Source organism: Narcine bancroftii, chromosome 1 (genome assembly GCF_036971445.1).
Source record: "Narcine bancroftii isolate sNarBan1 chromosome 1, sNarBan1.hap1, whole genome shotgun sequence".
In the NCBI taxonomy this organism is placed as follows: Eukaryota; Metazoa; Chordata; class Chondrichthyes; order Torpediniformes; family Narcinidae; genus Narcine; species Narcine bancroftii.
Window position 1 is genome coordinate 218,759,910 of NC_091469.1, and position 21,829 is coordinate 218,781,738.

General features: G+C 38.4%; 1 protein-coding gene across 1 annotated transcript in view; it reads left to right on the forward strand.

The window, feature by feature from the left end:
* adgrv1 (adhesion G protein-coupled receptor V1) overlaps positions 1-15,484 on the forward strand; it is a 537,083-nt gene extending 521,599 nt beyond the window's left edge. Inside the window, exons 90-91 of the mRNA XM_069918000.1 lie at positions 4,185-4,362; positions 14,975-15,484. Of these exons, the coding sequence (XP_069774101.1) occupies positions 4,185-4,362; positions 14,975-15,093 (297 nt within the window). The 3' untranslated portion in view covers positions 15,094-15,484. The remainder of the gene's footprint in view (positions 1-4,184; positions 4,363-14,974) is intronic.
* Positions 15,485-21,829: the final 6,345 nt, after the last annotated feature.

Sequence of the window (21,829 nt, forward strand, 5' to 3'; positions counted from 1 at the left end):
AGTGCTTAACCTATAATGTCAGACTTTGTTTCATGTACAGGGACAAAATTCTGCCAACTGTTCAAAACCCGAACCATTTTCTTAGACCTAATATATTGAACATCCATCTATGGGTATAAAATCAGGGTCATCTGCTATGGATTGAGACAATTCCTGGGTTTACAGAAGTAAAACAACTCACTGTAACACAAGAGGTGTCAAATCATAGAAAAGCAATCAATAAAGACAAGAGAAGAAAATAAGGTCTGGAAAGTAATAATCTCTGCTCAGAGAACTTGCCACACGCGTCCATCTCCTTTCATAAACTAAATGAAGGAAAGGGCTTCACTCTCATTAATCGGGGAGTTCTGTGTAAATGAGCATTGGCAGAGTGGTAGCAAAGAAATGGCCCTCATCTCTGAAGTGGAATTTGTATATTTTAGTAAATGGGCAGTGTTTACTGATGCATGAGGGTAATATTCATGTTGCATTGCCATTTACAGCATTATCCTCACAAGTCTATCTTCTCAATTTGTTCTAAGGAACAGTTAGTGTGGTTAGCACAACGCCTTTGCAGCGCCAATGATCAGGACAGGGCTTTGGATCCTGCGCTGTCTGTAAGGAGTTTGTATGTTCTCCCTGTGTCTGTGTGGGTTTTCCCTGGGGGGGGGGGGGGGCTCCAGTTTCCTCCCACTGTTTGAAACGTACTAGGGGTTGTAGGCCGAAATGGCCTGTTACAGTGCTATATGTCTAAATTCATTTAAAATTTAAATTAAAAAAAAATAAAGAATTTCTAGCTAGGATTTAATTAGTGAAATCTGCATGCTGTTGGTAAATAATAAGAAATTGTTAAATGTAAATTGGCAAACTAAGAATTAAAATTAATATTTCATTGGGCTTAAATCCAAATTCTATTTCATTGACAGTAAAGCCAAAATATTTCATTTAATTTTAAAATGACGCAATGTGTTTTGTTAGTTTTTTAAAAAGTTGTATTTCTCTTTCTGACCCAACCTGCTGATAAAAGATTAACAGGCTTCAGTGAACATATTTTCTGAAAGTGAGTGTGAACACTTTCTACCGCATTCTGTAAACATTCAGATATTCCATTAATTTATGTGACCAGAGAAATGGCATTAAGGTTCAAAACTACTCTAGTACTTCATTAATAATTTTCAAAAATTATTCATTATCGTGTTAGAGTCATTGTTTGCTTGTAAAGCTGTCATATTCAGGCCTTTAATACAACTTCATGATGAAAGGTTCACTGCATTGTTAAAAGTGGATTGCAAAGCTGCAATATTTTGTACCTCCGTTTGTTTGGCAGCTGCTTAAAATCTGGAAGGCACTGAACAAGATTGGAAAGGGGAACAAATAGTGTAAGGAACTCTATTTTGATCTGCATTTATGCACGCAACAGGGCGCATTGGCAGCAGGTCACGAGCTTTAACTTTGAAGGGTTATGTCTATGGGGATGTAATAATCCATAGAAATTGTTCAATGCAGACAAATAGTTTTTTTTCCCCCAAGTTATTATCAAAACAAAGGAACAGCAATTTTCTTTTTTTTTAAAACTTTCAAAGGCAACTGAAAACAGCATCTGCTTAATCTGGGACATTTTCATCAAGACTGGGCAGCCAGAGGCAAACCACCGACCTTGAGAAAGCTGGCCAAAAATACCTATAGTTTCGGCTTCCTCTGTGGTCAAGCATTCTGAGCAACAGTCGCACTGGGCCAGAAAATGCCAACTGTTTCTGGTGCTTCTGATTGGAGTTGCCAGTGTTGATGTTGAAGTAAGTCACAGACTTCCCAAAAATGCACTGTGAGTCACAGAACTCCATGACTTGCTGACATGTTCTGAAAGCTGAAACAGGGCAAACTCTACAGAGCACCATCGCTAGGATTGGCCTTTTTACAGATTTTCTCACATTAAACATGGGAAATTACCTCTTTGGCCTGATGCCGAAAAAGAGACAACTCCATTGATTTCAATAGTGATTACAAGGCAAATATTTAGGATGTCAAAGAGAAAGTGAATTACTTTTCTACTTTTTTAAAATAATACATTGGTTGATGTTTCACTCTTTAAAATGACTAAAATAATCGCTTGTGCTGCTGACAAACCTCATGGGCATTTGAAAGAACTGCATTTACAATCTGTGTGGAAAATATTTGTATATGCTAAGCAGTACTTATAATCTGGGATAACAGAACCCTAAATAGCCCACATGCATCAAAAGCTAACGTTTTCCAAAAAAAAATTCACTGGAAATAATCTGTAGGTACCTGAAGTTTATTCCCAGTGAAATTGATAACTGGTTAATTTGTTGGTTCCTCACTGTAAATCATATCAATATCATAAAGGATTTCCATCACATCAATGACAATCTCTCCTCATTGCTACTTCAGGCAGAGGTACAGAATCCTGAAGTCTGTCCCCTTTAGGTTCCAGAACAGTTAATCCACCAACAGCTATCAGACTCTTGAATCTCCCCATAGGATGATGATGGTTCCTTTCAGTCAGTTTATGGGGTTTCATATGAGGATACCCCACTCCTTAGAAAGGAACAGCATTTGCGTGAATGGATATAAGGGAGTAGGGTTTGCACAGGTCCATACTCACCCTCTCGATATCCCCTCCCAGATCTAGCGGCATGGTGAGGTCCAAGACAGCTGGGGGATCTTCTCTTGCAATGAATGGCCATCGACCCTACAAGAGGGTGCATCCATCCATTGACAGGTCTTGGTTTTCATCCTGCAGGATGTCTAGCCACCCTCCTCACCAGGCAAGCCTAGTAGGGGAGCCAATTTAGTCACCATGGTGCCTAAACCACTCCAGGACCATCAAAAGATCCGTCTGCACCATTGAAATGTCACTTTTTGTTTGGACTCACGGCAGCTATGAATTTTTATCCTTTTATATTTATTATCTCTTTCTCAGTCTTGGCAATATTGTGGTTGCTTTATACTGTTTTGGTTGGCTGCAGCATGCGAGAATTTTGGTGTATCTGTACAGGTAGACCCCGACTTGCAATATTCTGACTTACAATGTTTCAAAGTTACAAAGATCAAAATCAGTTTTGAATAAAGGTAAGTTAGGGTTTACCTATATCATGCTTTGCTGACCCTGTGCTTTTTTTTTAATAAAAAAAGGTAATTCGGAACAAATGTGCAGATTGCCGTCACTGGGGGAAGAGAGAGAGTGATTGAAGAGGAAGAGGGAGAGCGACAGCAATCTGTGCATATGTTCCAAACCACAACATAGGTTGCGAGGTGATGCCTCTACCCCTAGTCACCTGGCAACACCACAGGGACGTTGGGAACATGGGCCTCTCGGCAGGGACAAGGCAGAATGCTACGAGGACAGGAAGACCCAACTTATGATAATTTCACCTTAACATGCAAGTCCTGGAACGGTACCCCATCGTATGTAGGGATCTACCTGTGCTTAAGTAGTGACATTGAACTCTCATCATCATCAAAATGTTCTTGAAATATTGGTGGTTGTGAAATTTATACCAAAGGAATTGTCAGATGTAATTGTGCACCCCTACTTACTGCACTGTGTCAAGAAAATACATTTCCAGAGAGATTCTCTCCCATATCTGTGGTATTTTAGAATGGTTTCAGGTTTCTGTACCTCTTACATACTCTGCATACATACTGAACAGTAACAGGCCATTTCGGCCAACGAGCCCGTACTGCCCATATTATACCCGATTAACCTACAATCCCCAGTATGTTTTGAACAGTGGGAAGAAACCGGAGCCCCCCCCCCAGGGAAAACTGATGCAGACATGTACAAACTCCTTACAGACAGCGCGGAATTTGAACTCAGTCCCCAACCGCTGGTGCTGTAAAGGCATTGCACTAACCGCTACGCCAACCTTGCCTCCTTGTGATATGGAACCATGTCTTCTATCAACATTACACCATATGGGAAGGGGAATCCCAGCATAAACTCATCCTATTTTCTGGTTGGAGCATCAAATTAACAACTTAAAATTCTTACCTGTGCAAAGCAGATTGTTAGATTATTTAAAAATATGGAAGTAGTGTTTAGAATGCTTTTTCCTCAATAAAAATGCAAAAAAAGAAGTTGCAATGGTAATAAACATTGCACCATTTGGTTTTATCTTAAACTGTTATCCTAAGAAAAATTTTTATGTCTGGAGTTCTGATTGATATTTTTTTTTTTTCCTTAGATACCTGCTGACTGGGAACAAGCCTCTTTAAGACCCAGCAGTCAAGCAAGCAGTATCTTCAAACAAAGTCCATTGAATGGCAGCACCTATACCACTAAAGCAGATTACGGCAGCAGTAACTTGGCAGGCGATGAGGAATCTCAAGAGTTTGATGATTTGATTTTCGCCTTAAAAACTGGTGAGTGTTGACGACATTACCTGCTAACGTGTGAGGAAGAGAGCAGCAAGGAGCAAGATGTTTCCTTGGGAGCATGGTCAGCGCACTGTTGCCTTATCAAAAAGGCAACTACATTCGGGTCATTGGATTGTCATGGTAACTTGAGGCAAATGTTTTTCTCTAGATCTGCATTTTGAGGTAGCTGTCCACTATCACCAAACAGATGTGCAAGGCCTGTGGAAATGGTTTGTAGCAATACTGCTAAGTTGGCTTGTACCCAATAGGGAATTTAAAATCTATACCTCTAAGGCCTACAGCATAGATTCAGTGCTTAGGTGAAATATTACCAACATATTGTTTGTCATAGCATTGCATCATGTAATTGAAGTGTTTCCAATGAAAAATCAAGCATTACTGAGAGATACATTATGTAAAGGAAGCATTTTTAATAGACTTATTCACATAGAAATCCAAAATACTGGGGTGTGTGTGTGTGTGGGGGGGGGGGGTGGGGTGTTGGAAAGAAAACAAAAAAAGGGAAATGGTGGGCTGGGTAATCCTGACAAAAATACACAATGAGGTCTTCTTTCTTTGTGGCAGGCACTCCCACTATTACTGGTCCAGTCCAGTGGAAATTAATAGACACACTATTCACTTTCAATGATGCAAATGCTGTCCAGAACTTTACTCATGAAACAATAACAATGTTTTTTTTTAAATTGCAGTTATTGTTCTAGAAATTTGTTGTTTTTAATTGCCATGCTGACTTTATGCACCCTTTCACCCAACTCATAGTATTTTTGTCACAATCTCGTTATATCTCTCTCCATTCTATAATTCTGTATTGTATTAAATCTTAATTTCTTAGACTCTAACAATTTTCTCTTCTCCTCATCTTTTTGCACTTGTATTTCCTTCTCTAATTTAATTATTTCTTTATCTAACTGGTCTTCTTTCATATATTCTTTCTTTACTTTTGAAGTATAACATTATTTGTCTTCATAGAGTCCCATATTGTAAAGTTACTGAATCTGTTTTTATCTGTTGACACATATAATCACAAAATTCTATTTTCTTCAATAAGATTGTATTTAATCTCCATCTATCTTCTTCCAACAAAATTTACAAAATTAAAGGTGAATGATCCGATAAAACTCATGCTTAATATTCCACCCTTTGTACTCTGTGTTGAAATTTTGTAGAAATTAGAAACACAAAACATTTTCACGAATAAGTATCAAAATGAATAAAAGGATCCATCCACTTTAGGCTCTAAAGCAAAATTAAAATCTCTCCCTAATATAACTTTCCCTTGGTATTTGATTATTGCATAAAAACATCTTGTATAAATTTATCATCTATATTTGGTGCATTATTCTGAGTAAATCTGGCAATTTCCCATACATCTTCCAGTTACATCTACATTAGTATCTAATATTTTTACTTGTAAATTTTTGTTTATCAATGTTGCTGTACCTCTGGGCTTAAAATTTTGTGCTAAACTTTCTCATACAGAATCTTTGAAAGATAACAAAATAAAAGAGTATTTGAAACAAGTTAAATTGCCTGTGCTAAAAGACAATTGAATAGTCTAGATATTTTAGATAATAGTTTTTTCTCTGAAATAGAAGTTTATGAGACCCAAATGTCTTTAAAGAATAATAAAGCATCAGGTGAGGAAGGTTTTCCACCAGAGTTTTATAAAGAGTTTAAGAAGTTATTAATACCTGTATTAATGGAGGTATTAGACCAAATGAAAGAGGTAAATGATGTGCCAAGATCTTTTAATACAGCATTACTAACAGATATTCCAAAGAAAGGGAAAGATTGTTTACAACCTTCTTCATATAGACCTATATTATTATTGAATACAGATTATAACATATCAAAATTATTAGCTAATGGGTTAGTTGAATTTTTACAAAAGTGAATAAATATGGATCAAACTGGTTTAATTAAAAATAGAAGAGCAGCAGACAATATAGTTAAATTTTTAATGAAAAATAGAAAGATCCCTTTGGTGGTGGTAGCACGAGATGCAGAAAAAAAACATTTGACAGGTTGGAATGGGACTTTTCATTTGAAACACTTAATGCTTTTGGCATCCCAAATACTTTTATAAATTGGATAAAGGCATTATATGACCAGTCAAAACCTAGAGTGATTACAAATATCAAAACCTTTTTTGTTAGAAAGGTCTTCCAGACAAGGTTATCCATTATCACTCTTTCTATTTCCATTAGTAATTGAACCATTATCAGAAATAATTAGAACTGATAGAGAAATTAAAGGATTTGAAGTAGGTAATAAAGAACAAAAAATTAGCCTATTTACAGATGATGTTATAGTATATTTAACGAGACCAGAAATATTGTTAAACAAGTTGAATGAGAGATTATAACCCGATACTAATCCGTACTCTTTTAAAGTTAATGTTGATAAAAGTGAGGTTATGCCTATCGTAGATATGGATTATTCTCAGAAAAAGATTGATAAAATTTAAGTGGCAAAATTATGCAATTAAATATTTAGGAACAAAAATTAATAGAAATATAAATAATTTAAGTTAAATTATTTACCATTATTAAAAAAGATGGAAGACTTGAGAAGATGGAAAGATTTACCAATAACGCTAATATGATGGGTGAATTGTATTAAAGTGAATATTTTTCCGAGAATAAAATATTAATTTCAGTTTTTACCCATTCCTGAATAAAATGATACGAGAATTTATTTGGAAAGGTAAGATGTCAAGAGTTGGTCTAGAAAAAATAACATGGAAATTTGATCAGGATGGACGAAGAATACCAAATTTTAATTACTTTAAAGCAGCTCAGTTGAGATTCTCGTCTTATCAAAGGGGTGGAAAAGCAGTTTGGGTTCAGATTGAAATGAATAAAATTGGTGAATTTATCCCAGAACAAATATTACATAAATAGAATAGTGAGTTTCAAAACATACATTTAAAACATGGAATGGAATTCATTCTGAGAGAGAACTTAAAAATTATCAACTACTAAAAATATTGGTAAAACAAAATCAACTTCTTCCTTTTACTTTGAATATTTATTTGATCATTGGTTTAGTAAAGGTTTGCAGAGGATTGTTTCTTAGGATCATTCTTTTTAATTTTTGAACAATTAAAAGATAAATATTTTCATACTATCAGTTAAAATTGTATTTTTAATAAAGAAATTGGGAACAGATTTGAGACTTCCAAAACAAAGTCAATTTGAAGATACAATAACACATATATTTATGGTGAAGAAATTTTTTACTAATATATATATATAAAATTACAAGAAGCTACAAGGAAAAAAGATGAATACAAATCAAAACTGTGATGGGAGAAAGATTTAAACATACAAATTCAAGAGGAAATGTGGTCAAAATTGTGTCAAGAAAGTGTTACGAATACAGTTTATGCCAGGTACCAAATGGTCCAATATAATTTTCCTCCATCAATTACATCAATCTCCACAAAAATGAAATGGACTTGATTCTAATTATTCCAATAAGTGTTTTTGATGTACAGAAGAAACGGGAACATTTTTTAACATGTTGGAATGTGAAAAAGTGGAAATGTTTTGAAATTATTTGAGTGTTTCACTAGGACAAATTATGAAGATAAAGATACAAAAGGATCCAAGAATATTTTTTACTTGGGAATATATATGAAAAGGATGCGAAATTGAAACTGGATAAATGTCAAGAGAAATTGTTAAGTATAGAGATAGTGACTGTGAAGTAATGTGTAGATAATGTGGAAAACTGAAAATGTAGTATCATTAAGTATATGGCATAACGAAATGCAAAATTGTATACCTTAGAAAAAATAAGTTTAAGGAATCGAGTTGAATTTTTTTTATATAATATTTGGAAACCATGTATGGATTTTATGAATAAATTTCCATCCACCTTACCCACCCCTCTCAATTAGAGACTAATAACAATCAATTAATAAGTATATGCTGACAATATTATATATGTAGCAATAGGTGTTCTTTCCTTTTCTTTCAAAGTCCTTTTTATTGTATCACTGTGCACGACTAAACAATTAATGTTATAGTTTTTTTTGTATTGAAGCAAGGTTCTTCCCCAGCATCCCATGAAAAAAATCTCATGCAGTTGCAACAGGATATCTTTGCTCCAGTACTCAGTGCTCTGACTGATGAAGGCCAGTGTCACCACTCTGTCTTCCTATTGATTGTGCCAACACCTCGTACTTGTCAGTTGAATTCTGTTTGCCATTCCTTAGCCCACTTTCCTAGTTTATTTAGATCTTCTTGTCATCTTAATCATTGTCCATTATAGCACCAATTATGGTGTGATCTATAAACCTACTAACCATATTATTATCCAAGTTATAAAAGATAAGAAACAACAAGACCCAGCTCTGATCTATGTGGCATTCTAGTCGTAGAGCAACAACCTTCCACTACCACCTTCTGATTTTTAAACACAAAACCAATTCTGTATCCTCTTAACCAGCTCTCCCTGGATCCCATATGATCTTAGCATCTATTCTAGCTTACCATGCAGGACTTTGTCAAAGGCTTTGCTAAAGTCCATAGAGGTAATGTCACCTGGCCTGATGTCTTCTCATCACCTCCTCAAAAACCTCATTTGGTAGACACGATTTCCCATGCTGATTACCCACAAGTCCTTGACTTCCAAATGCAAGTAGATCCCATCTCTCAAGATCTCCATCAGCAACTTTCCAACAAGTCTCTCATATCAACTGACATTTGTTCTCTCCAGCTGCATGGCCTGTTTCTTCCTCTTTGAGCTGTCAAAGAGTACACCCCAGTTGCCATGTGCAAGTGCAGAAATGGAGAACAGTGTTAGCGCATGTGCTAGAATTTCAGGGTTGTCAGGCAATCTGCTCTGGGGGACAATACGATGCAGAAAGCAGCAATCTTCTTCTGTTTGGAAGTTAGGTTGCAAGGGGCATTCCTGCCTCACGTTATAATGAGTGTCCAGTCTGAAGCGACGTACACACTCGATAATGGGCATTGCACTTCTTCCCAAAAACAGTCAATAGTTACGTTAAAAAGGTCAGGTCTAATTATTTACAATAATTCTGTACAGAGAACTGAAGCATTAAGTGGCATTTTGCAAATCTTGCCTTCTACCAGTTTCATGTTGTGTAGATTCAAATGTTTTAAAGTTAAACTGTGATGATTTGAGGGGGCATCGAGTTATCCAGGGAACGCTTTTGTGGAATGCTGACAGCAAGAATGAATAGAGAGCGAGACATTTATGATTACGTTGTAGATAATGAATATATTTGTTCTTGTTGGGCAATATTCCAAAGTTTTAAAAACCTCGTATATGTTTATACAGCTATATTTTTCATCTAATTAATTATTTTGCAACAAATCTGAAATGGAAGGTACAAAACCGATAAATTTATATTTGTAGTAATGCTTTCGGTTTTAAACATTGTTTTCTCAATTCAGTATCATGATTTTAATTTTAATGTTTTTCTACTTGTTTATGCAAGTGAGGAAGGGCAGTGTAATAAAACATGATTCGAGCAATTGAACATGTAGGATTGCTGAGTCATAATACTATACTGTCATATAATATGGATTTTTGGGTCTGTCTGCATTTATTCGTTAAGAGTGGACAGTGTGTGTGTGAAAGAAAGACAGTGTGGGTGTGCAAAAGAGAGACTTTGCAGCGCACTTTTAAATTGGAACTGGGTTGGTGTGTTGGTTGTTGACAGCAAACTCTTATTATCAAACATTTACATCATAGATTGAGCTCTCGAACAGCAGTTTGTGCCTCCCGATTAGATTTTTTTCTGACGCCATCTCTGGCCCCTTCTAGTTTTTCAGCACCTCATCCACGCTCAATGATAATGTAAATATCTTTGCCAAGCCTCTCGCAATTCCTTCCCTAACTTCCTACGATGCCCTAAGATACACTTGATCAAGCCCAGGTGGATTTATCTGCCTTTATAAATTTTAAGACCTCCAGCACCACTTCTTCTGTACTATGGACTCTCTTCAAGACAACACTGTTTATTTCCTTGCATTCTCTACCATCCACGTTAATGGTGTTGAGAAACATTCACTTCACCCATCTCCTTGAGCTCCACATGTTGATGACCTTGTTCATCTTAAGGTCCATATTCTTTTCCTACTTACTCTTTTGCTTGTTATATATTTGTAGATTTAGGATTCATCTCAGCTTTTCATGATACGGCCAGAGCCATTTTATGACCCCTTTTTGCCCTCCTTATTTCCCTCTTATGTAAATGCCTATATCCTCTACATTTTTCAATAGATTCACTCCATTCCAACTGTCTTTACCCGAAATATGCCTGTTTCCTTTTCTTATCCAGAGCCTCAATTAAATGTAAATATCTCTGCTCATTTTGGGTTTGCCAATCCTCTCAGCCTTCTCCTTCACTCTAACAGGAACACACTTTCCTGGAACTCTCCTTTTCCATCTGCTAAAAGCTTTTGTCCACCTTGCCTGTAAACAACCTCTCCTAACCAACCTTTGCACATTGCTGTCTAAGGGCATCAAAATTAACCTTGCCCAATTGAAGACCAACTTGTGGACCATTTTTTCATGACTATTTTAAAACTTATGGAATTATGGATCACTAGTGCCAAAGTGCACACTTGCCTTGATGTACATGTCATTGAGACAATCTCCATAAAAAATCCCCTTATCTGCCCATTCGGACATCAGCGTCTCTGTGCTGAGATCCATTTCCATACCAAGCAGGCCCCTATGTGAATAGCAAATAGAAGTGATTTGTAGTGGAGGCCTGGTATCATAGGAACACTTTTGGTACAAAAGTAATTTGGTCTCTTTATCTGTGAAGCCTGTAGTTCACAGCATTGATGAGATTTATAAAAAAAAACTAACTGATAGAGTGCTCAGGTAAGTTCCATACATCTCTGTAATCAGAGAGCAATGGGAACATAATAAACAAAAGAAATTGTACAACATTTTTCAAATTAAACAACTTCAGCTAATATAGGACTGTGAAAAATAAATTGTTCTTATAAAATGACCTTGGATCTATCAAAATCCATCTATTAAAAGATGGAACATTGTTCAAAGTTTAATTGCTATGGAGAATTTTTACATGGAACTTCATAGCAGAACTTTCCAGTACAGGTTGTACCTCTCTTATCCAGCACTCTGTGGTCCGGCAACTCCCGTGGTCTGCCACATTTGAATCTGCTGCTAGTTAGTACAAACTTCATTTCTGTTTTCTGGCATTTTCTGTGGTCTAGCATTGGCCAGGTCCCGACGTTGCTGGATTTGAGAGGTACAACCTGTACTACAACATGCATTATATTTTAAGAAGTAATAAACTTAAAGGTGTGTGTTTATCATGAGTTATAAGGCATTAAAAACATCTTAAGTATGAATCAGTTTAATAAATATCTCAGTATAATACAACTATTTGGATATGTGCTTTGTATCCTAACAACAATTGTGACAGAAAACAAACGGAGGGGAGCTCAGCTGCTCATGCTCAGGCAGCATCAGTAGAGGAAAACAGTAGACATATTTTGGATCAAGACTGAAAGCATCTGCTACATTGCCAACTGGGCCCAGTCCTCTTGTAATTTGTCCTGGTTATGACACCATCCCATTGGATTGCTCACTTTTATACTTAACACAAAATTTACTTAAATTGTAGGATATATTAAAAATAGTCATGTGATCAACATCAAATGAACTTTACATAATGGATTTATTAAAAAGTGAATTGAATGTGGAAAATATATACTGCAGAAGGTGGCAATGTTAAGATTTTTTTCTTGCACTAATTACAAGGACAGCTTACATTACCCACTTTCCCATCTCACATGTTAAAATGCAAGAGTCATTAAATATTTAAAGAGCACTGTTGTGGACCAAAGGTGAAAGTTAGACTGCTGTGGGATGAGTTATGGGGTGAGGGGCCTGTACTGTGCTGTAATGTTCTATGTTTTGTTTTATTGTAACAGCAAAATGATTCATACCAAACATTACAATTTCAAAGATTAGCATAAAGAATATGAGATACAAATGTGGCCAGATTCAGGATGACAAAAGAGGAAGCAGTAAATGCACCAACTGATTGTACAGGGGAAACCTGAAGAATCACATACAAAATGAATTGGCATTTTGAAATGTATGTATTGATATATGAAAGTCAACATAGATTTGCTAAAAACAAATCACATTTGACTAACTTCATGGAGTCCTTTGAGGATTCAAAGAATAAAGTTAAGGGGCACAGGGATGTGAAAAAGGCAGCTATGTGCATGCCAGATTGAACAATGCAAGAATGGGGAAAATGAGTAGGGTATAAAGGAGGTTCTTGAAGAAGGGTTCAGGCCTGAAATGTTGGTTATATACCTTTACTTCTGGATACCGCAAGACCTGCTGAGTTCCTCCAGTATTTTTGTGTTTTTAACCACAATCACAGCATCTGCAGACTTTCGTGTTTCATTCCATTAGGCTGCAGTGCTGGGTGATTTTAACTTTACTCGTATTGATTGGCATCATTTGAGAGTGAAAGCTTTTGATCAGTGGTTCTCAACCTTTTTCTTTCCACTCACATACCACTTTAAGTCATCCCTCTGCCAATCGGATTTTTTAAAGTGGTATGTGGGTGGAAAGAAAAAAGCTGAAAACCACGGTTTTAATTGTACCTCATTGACTCGTTATGTGCACGGTTTCATAACTCCAAAAGAAATGGGCCAATGACAATTTTACTCAAACAAAATATATATTTCAGTAACAATTGGGTCCAGAGCAGTGATTCTCAACCTTCCCACTCACATCCCACCTGAAGCAATCACTTACTAATCACAGAGCACCGATGGCATAGGGATTGCTTAAAGTGGGATATGAGTGGAAAGAAAAAAGGTTGAGAACCACATTCTGCAAGAAGAGCATCTCCCTGGCCTGGCTGCCATTCCCACTGTCTATGAAATAGAAAAAAATGTTAGAAAAACTGGCCCTTACCTGTGCCTTCTTACTGACTCCATTTGTTCCTTGATAGGGTTGTCACAACCCTACCTCAACTCCTACACCACAGCCTCTGGAAGTCCCACTCTAACAATGGCCACTCACACAGTGGCTGCTCCACTTAAGCTCCCCTTCCCTTTATTGGCTACAGCTAATTAGTCAATAGAGACAAGCACCTATTTTATCCTTAAATAATCTTTGTCTTGTTCCAAGTCCTGCTCTTTCCAAAGCGACTCTAACAAGCACCTGCCTTCCCAGTACTTTTTTTAAATGATCCTCTTCTCATTACAAGTCCTGCTCTCAATGGTATTATTTAAAAATTTGAAGTGGGTAAATATTCAAAGAAAAATATGTACCATAGCCACCGGTAAAGAGCAATAGAATGAGGTGGCTACAACAAATACATGCAAGTTGTGTTGAATAGTTTCTCTCTGACAAATATTTATGATTCTGTGAAGAATGATTTGGTCTGGAGAAGCTTATGTGTGTAACACGGGGGGGGCGGGGGGGTGGGGTGAGGATTTTGTAAACAGCTGTCAAGGCAGTAGAGGGAGAGGCATCAGTTGACTACCAACATTTCTTAGAACATAGAAGACTACAGCATAGTACAGGCCCTTCGGCCCACAATGTTGTGCCAAACCTTAGACCCTGCCTCCCACTTAACCCTCCACTTTAAATTCCTCCATATGCTTGTCTTGTAATCTCTTGAAATTCACCAATGTACCTGCCTCCACCAGGTAGTGCATTCCATGCACCAACCACTCCTTGGGTAAAAAAAACTTTCCTCTAATATCTCCCTTGAACTTCCTACCCATTACCTTAAAGCCATGCCCTATTGTATTGAGCAGTGGTGTCCAGAGAAGGATGCGGTGGCTCTCCACTCTAACTATTCCTCCTAATACCTCAATCACAGTGGTTCTCAACCTTCTACTTTCCACTCACATCCCACTTTAAGTAATCCCTATGACATTGGGGCTCTGTGATTAGTAAGGGATTGCTTCAGGTGGGATGTGAGTGGGAAGGAAAGGTTGAGAACCACTGCTCTAGATAATTGCTACTGAATATTTTCCTTGAGAAAAATTGTCATTGGTCCATTTCCTTTGGAGTTATGAAACTGTGCACATAATGAGTCAATGAGGTATGATTAAAACTGTGGCTTTCAAACTTTTTCTTTCCACCCACATCCCATCTTAAGTAATCCCTTACTAATCACAGAGCACCTATGGCATAGGGATTACTTAAAGAGGTATGTGAGTGGAAAGAAAAAGCTTGAGAACCACTGCCATAGATCCTTTCTCTAAGAATTATTTCCAACAGCTTGCTCACCAACGCAAGACTTACTGGTCTATAATTACCTGGACTTTCCCGACTATCTTTTGTGAACATGGGGACAAGGTTTGCCACCCTCACAATGTAGACCAAGAAATCAATGGGGAATGTGTTTCAGCATCAATCCACCTGGTCCCTTTAGCATTCGGATCACTTGGAGAATCTTTTTGCTGCTACATTCATTGTTTATTTAATGCTTCAGAGTTATTTTGAGGCCATATCTTCAATCGTATGAGGCCATATCTTCAATCGTATTTGTTATATTAAAAAAAACCAATTAACCCTCTCCGAATGTGTATCTGTGCTCCAGGTGCAGGCCTTGGTGCCAGTGATAATGAATCATGTCACGCAAGCCAAGATGGGAGGAATGTGGCGAATTCACAGATTGTGGAGCTCCGGAGAATACCAATAGCCGACACTCACCTTTAACGCCCTCGTGGGCTTTTTATTTTAAAATTTGTCCATATTTTTTGTACTTTTTGGATGTCCTGCTTTTGCACTAAAATTTTGCATTTAGATATGTAGAGAATAGTGTTATACTTTACAATGTTTGTACTGTACATCATTTTTGTAACATTCAACTGATTATAACATTAACCTTTGATGAAACCTGTGAAGAGAATTTCTTGTAGTTTTATTTTTAAAATGATTATAGAGAAGTAAATTTTAATAAACTAACATGGATGGATCATTTCTGTAGAATTTCGATGCAAACTTGAAAATTATTAGCAAAAATTACTTCTGTAAAACATTTGCATCTTCAAATAGAATGAACACAAATAAAAATAATTTTGTGGTTATTTCTGACAATGAATCTGAACAGTTGTATGAAGTCTTTTGTGTGTGTTTGACACCACTGGGTGGGCTAGCTTGTGTTTCCAATCATTTTAAATTGCTGTTGTTTGGTGATGGGACTACGATGGTGCAGGGAGATCCAGGATGAAAACCCAGCAATGATCTTTGTCCAGGTCAGAATGATGTAAGATTTGGAGGAGACTGCAGGTGGTGGTATTCCCCTGTGCTTGCTGCCTTTCTCCTTGGTGTTAAAGGTCATAGATTTTCTGTTGGAATAGCCTGTGGTATTTTGTTCATGGTATATATTTGCAGTGATGTGGAAAGTAAATGTTTAGGATGGGTTGTGGGAATTCATGCTTTGGCTGGGATTGTGAAAGTTGTTGATACTGCACTCCACTGTTCCAGGTTTGTGATTTACAGATAGTGGAGGAGAGGTAACAAAACTATACGGTACATATTCCACTGCCGACACTTTTTTTTTGCTGAGGAACTCGTGGGTAAAATTATTTCTGAAATTATCAAACATTAACTACAGTACTGTATTACAAAGCAAAGGCACATCTTACAAGGGTTCTCTCGAAGTGCTAACGTAAAGAGGTTGGTCATGTCCAGAGTTAAAAGAACTCGTCCCACTGCAATTCACCTATCGCCACAGTCACTCCACAGCAGATGCAACCTCTGGCTCTCCTCTCAGCCTTGTGTCACCTACACAACAGCAACACGTACAGGCTACTTTTAATTGGCTACAGCTCAGCTTTCAACAACATCCCTCAGTACTGGTCGGCAAGCTTCAAAGCCAGGGCCTCTGCTCCTCCCTGTGCCAGGGGCATCACTGCATTCTGGACATCCACAAGGTGTTTCAAGAAGGCAGCCACCATCCTCAAGGATCCTCATCACCCAAGTTATGCCCTCTTCTCACTGCTACCATCAGAAAGGAAGTACAGGAGCTTGAAGACGAACACCCAATAGTGCAAGTAGCAGCTTCTCCTCTACCATCAGATTTCTGAACTGATAATGAACTACAGACACTACCTCATTTTCTCATCTTTTGCACTAGTTTATTTATTTTTTCATGTGACTTGTAGCAATTACAAGGGTAACACTGCTGCAAAACAATGAATTTCGTGATCTTGTTCATGACAATTCATACTGATTTGAAATGTTGGCTCAGAATTTTTGGAAAATAATGAACGATACATACCTTCTTCATTTAAAGCTAACAGAAGGAGACAATAGATTCACTCAAACCACTCGCAGATATGAGAAGTACAGGGCAAAACATTTGGCCTGCACGCTTATCTCCTGGAATTGAAGATAAAAACTACATGGTAGGTAATTCGTAGCCAAAGCTTGTTCCACATCAGTCGGACACTATCATGTCAAAGCAAGGAACACTCTGAAAACATTGTTAATTTTCCACATTTATCTAGGTCACTCTCTCCAAACAGCCCTGACCTTGAAAAAAATCTTGTGTTACTTGGCAACTCTATGGCGAAGCCTTTCAGCAAAGTCCTTTCCCCCCCCCCCCCCCCCCACAAAAAGAAAATTTATTCTGTTCAGTTTCCATGCCCCCACAAAACAACACGAGCTCTACTTTTTTTTTTAAAGGATTTCGGTCCATGCCCCATCGCCCCTTTAATGTGCTGTGGCTCCGGTTGGGGGGTGGTGTAGGTGGTGGCCCTATGGCTCTCGTTGAGAATGGCTGTTTTAAGCATTGAGTTCCAGACAGCCACTAATCTCTGGGGTGAAAATACAATTCTCTCTCATCTCCCTCGATCCTTCTATTAGTTGTTGGTTCATATTTTCTCTGCCAGGCAGAATGGGTCCTTTCCACATACTCTATCCAAGTCCCCAATAAATTTATGCACTTTAAATTTACATTTTTAATTTGAGTTTACACATACAGCACAGTGACAGGCCATTTCAGCCCAGGAGCACATGCAGCCGAGTTACACCCAATTCACCTGCAACTCCCGGTACATTTTGAAGTGGGAGGAAACTGGAGTCCCCTGGGAAAACTCACACAGATACGGAGAACATACCAACTCCTTACAGACAGTGCAGGATTTGAACCCAGGTCCCGACCGCTAGCGCTGTAACAGTGGCGCACTAAACCTATGCCAATTTCACCCCCCCCCCCCATTTGTCTTCCCACAACTTCTTCATTCCCTCAGCTCCTTGCTTATCCAACTTTCATTGCAAGAAATACAAGCAAGGGTAGATAATTTGCCTGCTCTGCTTTGATCATATGACACTTGAGTAGAATGAGACCATTCAGCCCACCAAGTCACCCCACATTCCATCCCGGCTGATTTACTATCCTTTCCAACCCTATTTTCCTGCCTTCTTCCCGAAACCCTTGATTGCCTTCCTAATCAAGAACTTATTACCTCAATATGAACTGTACCCAATGATGGACTCCACCGCTGTCCATGCCAATGAATTCCATCAATTCACCATCTGCTCAAAGAAATTCATCCTTATCTCTGTTCTCAAGGAACTTTTTTTGTATTCTGAGGCAGTGCCTTCTGGTCTCAGATTCTCCCACTGTCGGAAACAAACTTTCCACGTCCGCTCTATCCAGGCCTTTCAGTGTTTCATAGGTTTCAATGAGATCACACTTCATTCTTCTGAGCTCCTGCTCACAGAGTCCTAGAACCTTCAAAAGCTCCCTATATGAAGACCCTTCAGCATGACCATGCAAATCCATTCTGATGAAGTTTCCTGAACATGAATTTTATGTTTAAATTTCAGCCCATGTGCCGCCAAATTTACAAGCATCGTTTCGAACGATGGAGGATACCGGAGCCCGCCGGGGAACACCGACGCAGACATAGGGAAAACATAAAAATTCCTTGCGGACAGCACTCAGAGCTAGTGAATTCCAATGATTAATCACCTTCTGCTACTTTCAATATTCTTGAGATATCCAATTCCCTTGTCTATCCACACCACTCAATATCCCTGGCTGACACAGTGTCGCAACGAATTTCTTCACAGTGCCAATTACCCAGGTTCAATCCTAAACTCAGTTACTGTCTGTGCAAAGTTTCCATCATCTCCCTGCGACTGCACCAGTTTTCTTCCCACTTTGCAAAGAGATGCGTATTGTTAGGTTAATGCGCCACATCTATGGGCAGCACGGTTCACCCACCAGTGGGCGCAACCCTGTTACAGCGATCGGGACCAGGGTTGAATCTGGTGCTGTCCGTCAGGAATTTGGACGCTCTCTTGGTGTCTGCGTGGGTTTCCTCCTGGTGTTCCCACCAATTAAAATGTACCAGGTGTGTAGGTCAACTGGACGGCACGGGCTCAATTTCTACATTGCCCTTAATATGTAGATGAGTGGCTGAATCTGTGAGGAGTTGATTGGAAGAAAGGGTCAATAAAATGGGAGAAGTGTAAATGGTGTTGGTGCGGACAGTGAGTCAATGTCTGTATTCATTGTTATCCATTTATCCTCCCACTTGTTTTATAATCCCCTGTTGCCCTGCCTTAAATGCATTGCCTCACAATTCTCTAGATTATATAGTATTTACCACTTCTCTTCCTGTTTTCTGAACCATTCTTTCTCACTATCAACTCTGCAGCCAATGTTTATATCATCTGCAAGCATCTTTTTCCTGCCCTTACATTTAGATTTGGATCACTAATATATGTTATGAAAATAAGGGGCCAACTGTGGAGGAAGTTATTTGGACACAAACTTTCTTTAACAAACTTAGGCATTTTAAATTTAGACATACAACACGGTAACAGGCCATTTTGGCCCATGAGTCCGTGCCGTCTATTTTACACCCAATTTTGAATGGTGGGAGGTAACCGGAGCCCCAAGGAAAAACCCACGCAAACATGAGGAGGATGTTGAATCTCCTTACAGACAGCACAGGACTTGAACCCCAGTCCCCATCGCTGATGTTGTAACGGCATTGTGCTAACCACTACACTAACCATGCTGCCCTTGACTTGACCCTATGCCTTTCTCATTGAAGGTTTGAACAATCCTTTGAAGGGATTTGAATAATTTTTCTAATGTCAAAGTTGAACATTAATTGGCCTGAAATTGTTTGTTTTGTCTCTACCTCTATTCAACAAGAACACAATTATGTTTTTTTTTACACAGCCACTGCGTTCCAGGAATTATTCCCAAATTCACGGAATGCAGTCTGGGTAAAAAAAGATTGGAACGGAAATGAGTGACTCATTCTCATTCCAAAATTTTACCTGCAGCGGCTCTAGATATTATTGCGGATGGTCTACAGTCTAAACTGAACTGCAGGCGGTCTGCAACAATGGGCTAATGAATATGATGTAACGGGTAACGTCGACCCACATCCTGCCTACCCCATCTCAGGTACTTAGTCTAAACACACAGCGAGATCCATGCACATGTTGCTCTATGTGAATGGCAACTCTGGAAGTTCAGTGTGAAAATTGACTATGGAAAAATAATGCTATTTATATGTAAAAAGACAAATGTTCGCAACCTCCTCGAATCATTCCAGCAGCTGGGGAGATTTGAGAAATTGTAGTCCAAGTGGCTAGGATTTCCATCTTACTTCTTTTGACAGCTGGGAGCCACATTTCATTTTGGCATTGTGGTTCACAAGGGACAAGAGGATATACTTCATCTGGATAACTACAATATGCGAATACCACTAAGGCTGCTGACAAAGACACTACGTTTGTAGTGACATAGTCATGCAGGAGTTGACCAGTGTATAATAAGTTTTCTTTTAAACATACAGCACAGTAACAGGCCTTTTCGGGTCATGAGCCTGAGATGCCCAATTACACCCAATTGATTTACAACCACCCGGTACGATGTGAACAACGGAGGAAACTGGAGCACCTGGAGGAAACCCACGCAAACACAGAGAGAATGTACAAACTCCTTTCAGAGCATGCGGGATTGGAGCCATGGTCGCTGGCGCAGAAACAGTGTTGCACTAACCACTACACTTACCGTGCCACGCTTGTACATTTCAGCTTGCCTAAATTCTTGTGTACCTTTTACCTTGATGTCATTACTCACACTCCAACTGCACACCTGGCTCATACTCCAGTCTGCCTCTGGCCACAAACAGTATCCTCATTCCTGACCCAGGCTCCAGTTGCACGTCGAGTCCACACTCGCTGTAATCATGGTCAAATTTGTTAATACATGTGTCCATAGGCAGCAAGTCCACAATAATGTACATTTATGTTCAAATATGAAAAAAAACATTATTTATCTTGCTACATTTCTCTTATATTCTTGCTAACTGCATATCAGCCCTCTTCTGTGAACAGACTCACAAAAATGTACCCAAATGCTCAGCTTCTATATAGTTCTTGCTCTGTTTATTCTTGCTTCTTAAGTACTTACAAAGAAGTTGTTTTTGGTCTTACTTGCAGTATTTTATCATAACTTCTTGTTATTTTCTGAATTTCCCTTTTAATTTTGTTCCATACACTTCAGGTGCTCTGCAACATTAAATTAAAAATTTAGACATACAGTAACAGGGTATTTTGGCCCACAAGTCCGTGCCGCCCAATTTATACCCAATTAACGGGCACTCCTGGTACGTTTAGAAAGGTGGGTGGAAAACGGAGCCCTCGGGGAAACCCACACAGACACGGGGAGAACATACATACTCCTTATAGACAGCATGGGATTCAAACCCTGGTCCTGATCGCTGGCACTGGAAAGGTTACACCAATCAGCCTGCCATTAAATTGTCAATGCTTGACATAGGGCAAGAAACAAAGCCTCAATGCACCTTGTCACATGCAAGATAAACAAAGATACCAGATTTTAATTCCTTAGTAAACCAAATGAATGTTTACAAATTTAGTCATTTCGTAATGTTCATTATTGATACTGTTTTTTTGTTATTGACTTAAAGTTAAATCTAATCTTGGCATTTAAATAAGTGTAAAAGGACAAAGCTGGAGAAACTCAGCAGGTCAAACAGTTCATAAGTAAAATATATAACCAACATTTTCAGCTTGAGCCCTTCATCAAGGGCTGCAGACTTTCATGTTTTACTCTTTTTTGAAAACTTTATTTATAGTCAATAATAGATAAATCATGTAAAATGCAATGTAATACATATTTTATCCCATAATACCTCCTTCCCCATCCCCATTCCTCCCACCCCACCCCCCCTACTAATCTACCCCAGAATAAAGAAAAAAGAAAGAAAGAGATGAAGGAGACTAATTAAAATAATGCATTTAAATGTGTCGCGGTTGGGGACCACACCACCCAAACATGGGAAAATATTTCAAGAGTTAGTACACTTCCAATCCATATACGGGCTCGAAACTTTCCCCCAAAAAAAGGATAATTATTTTGTAAATAATATGTTATCATCTCTAAAGGGAT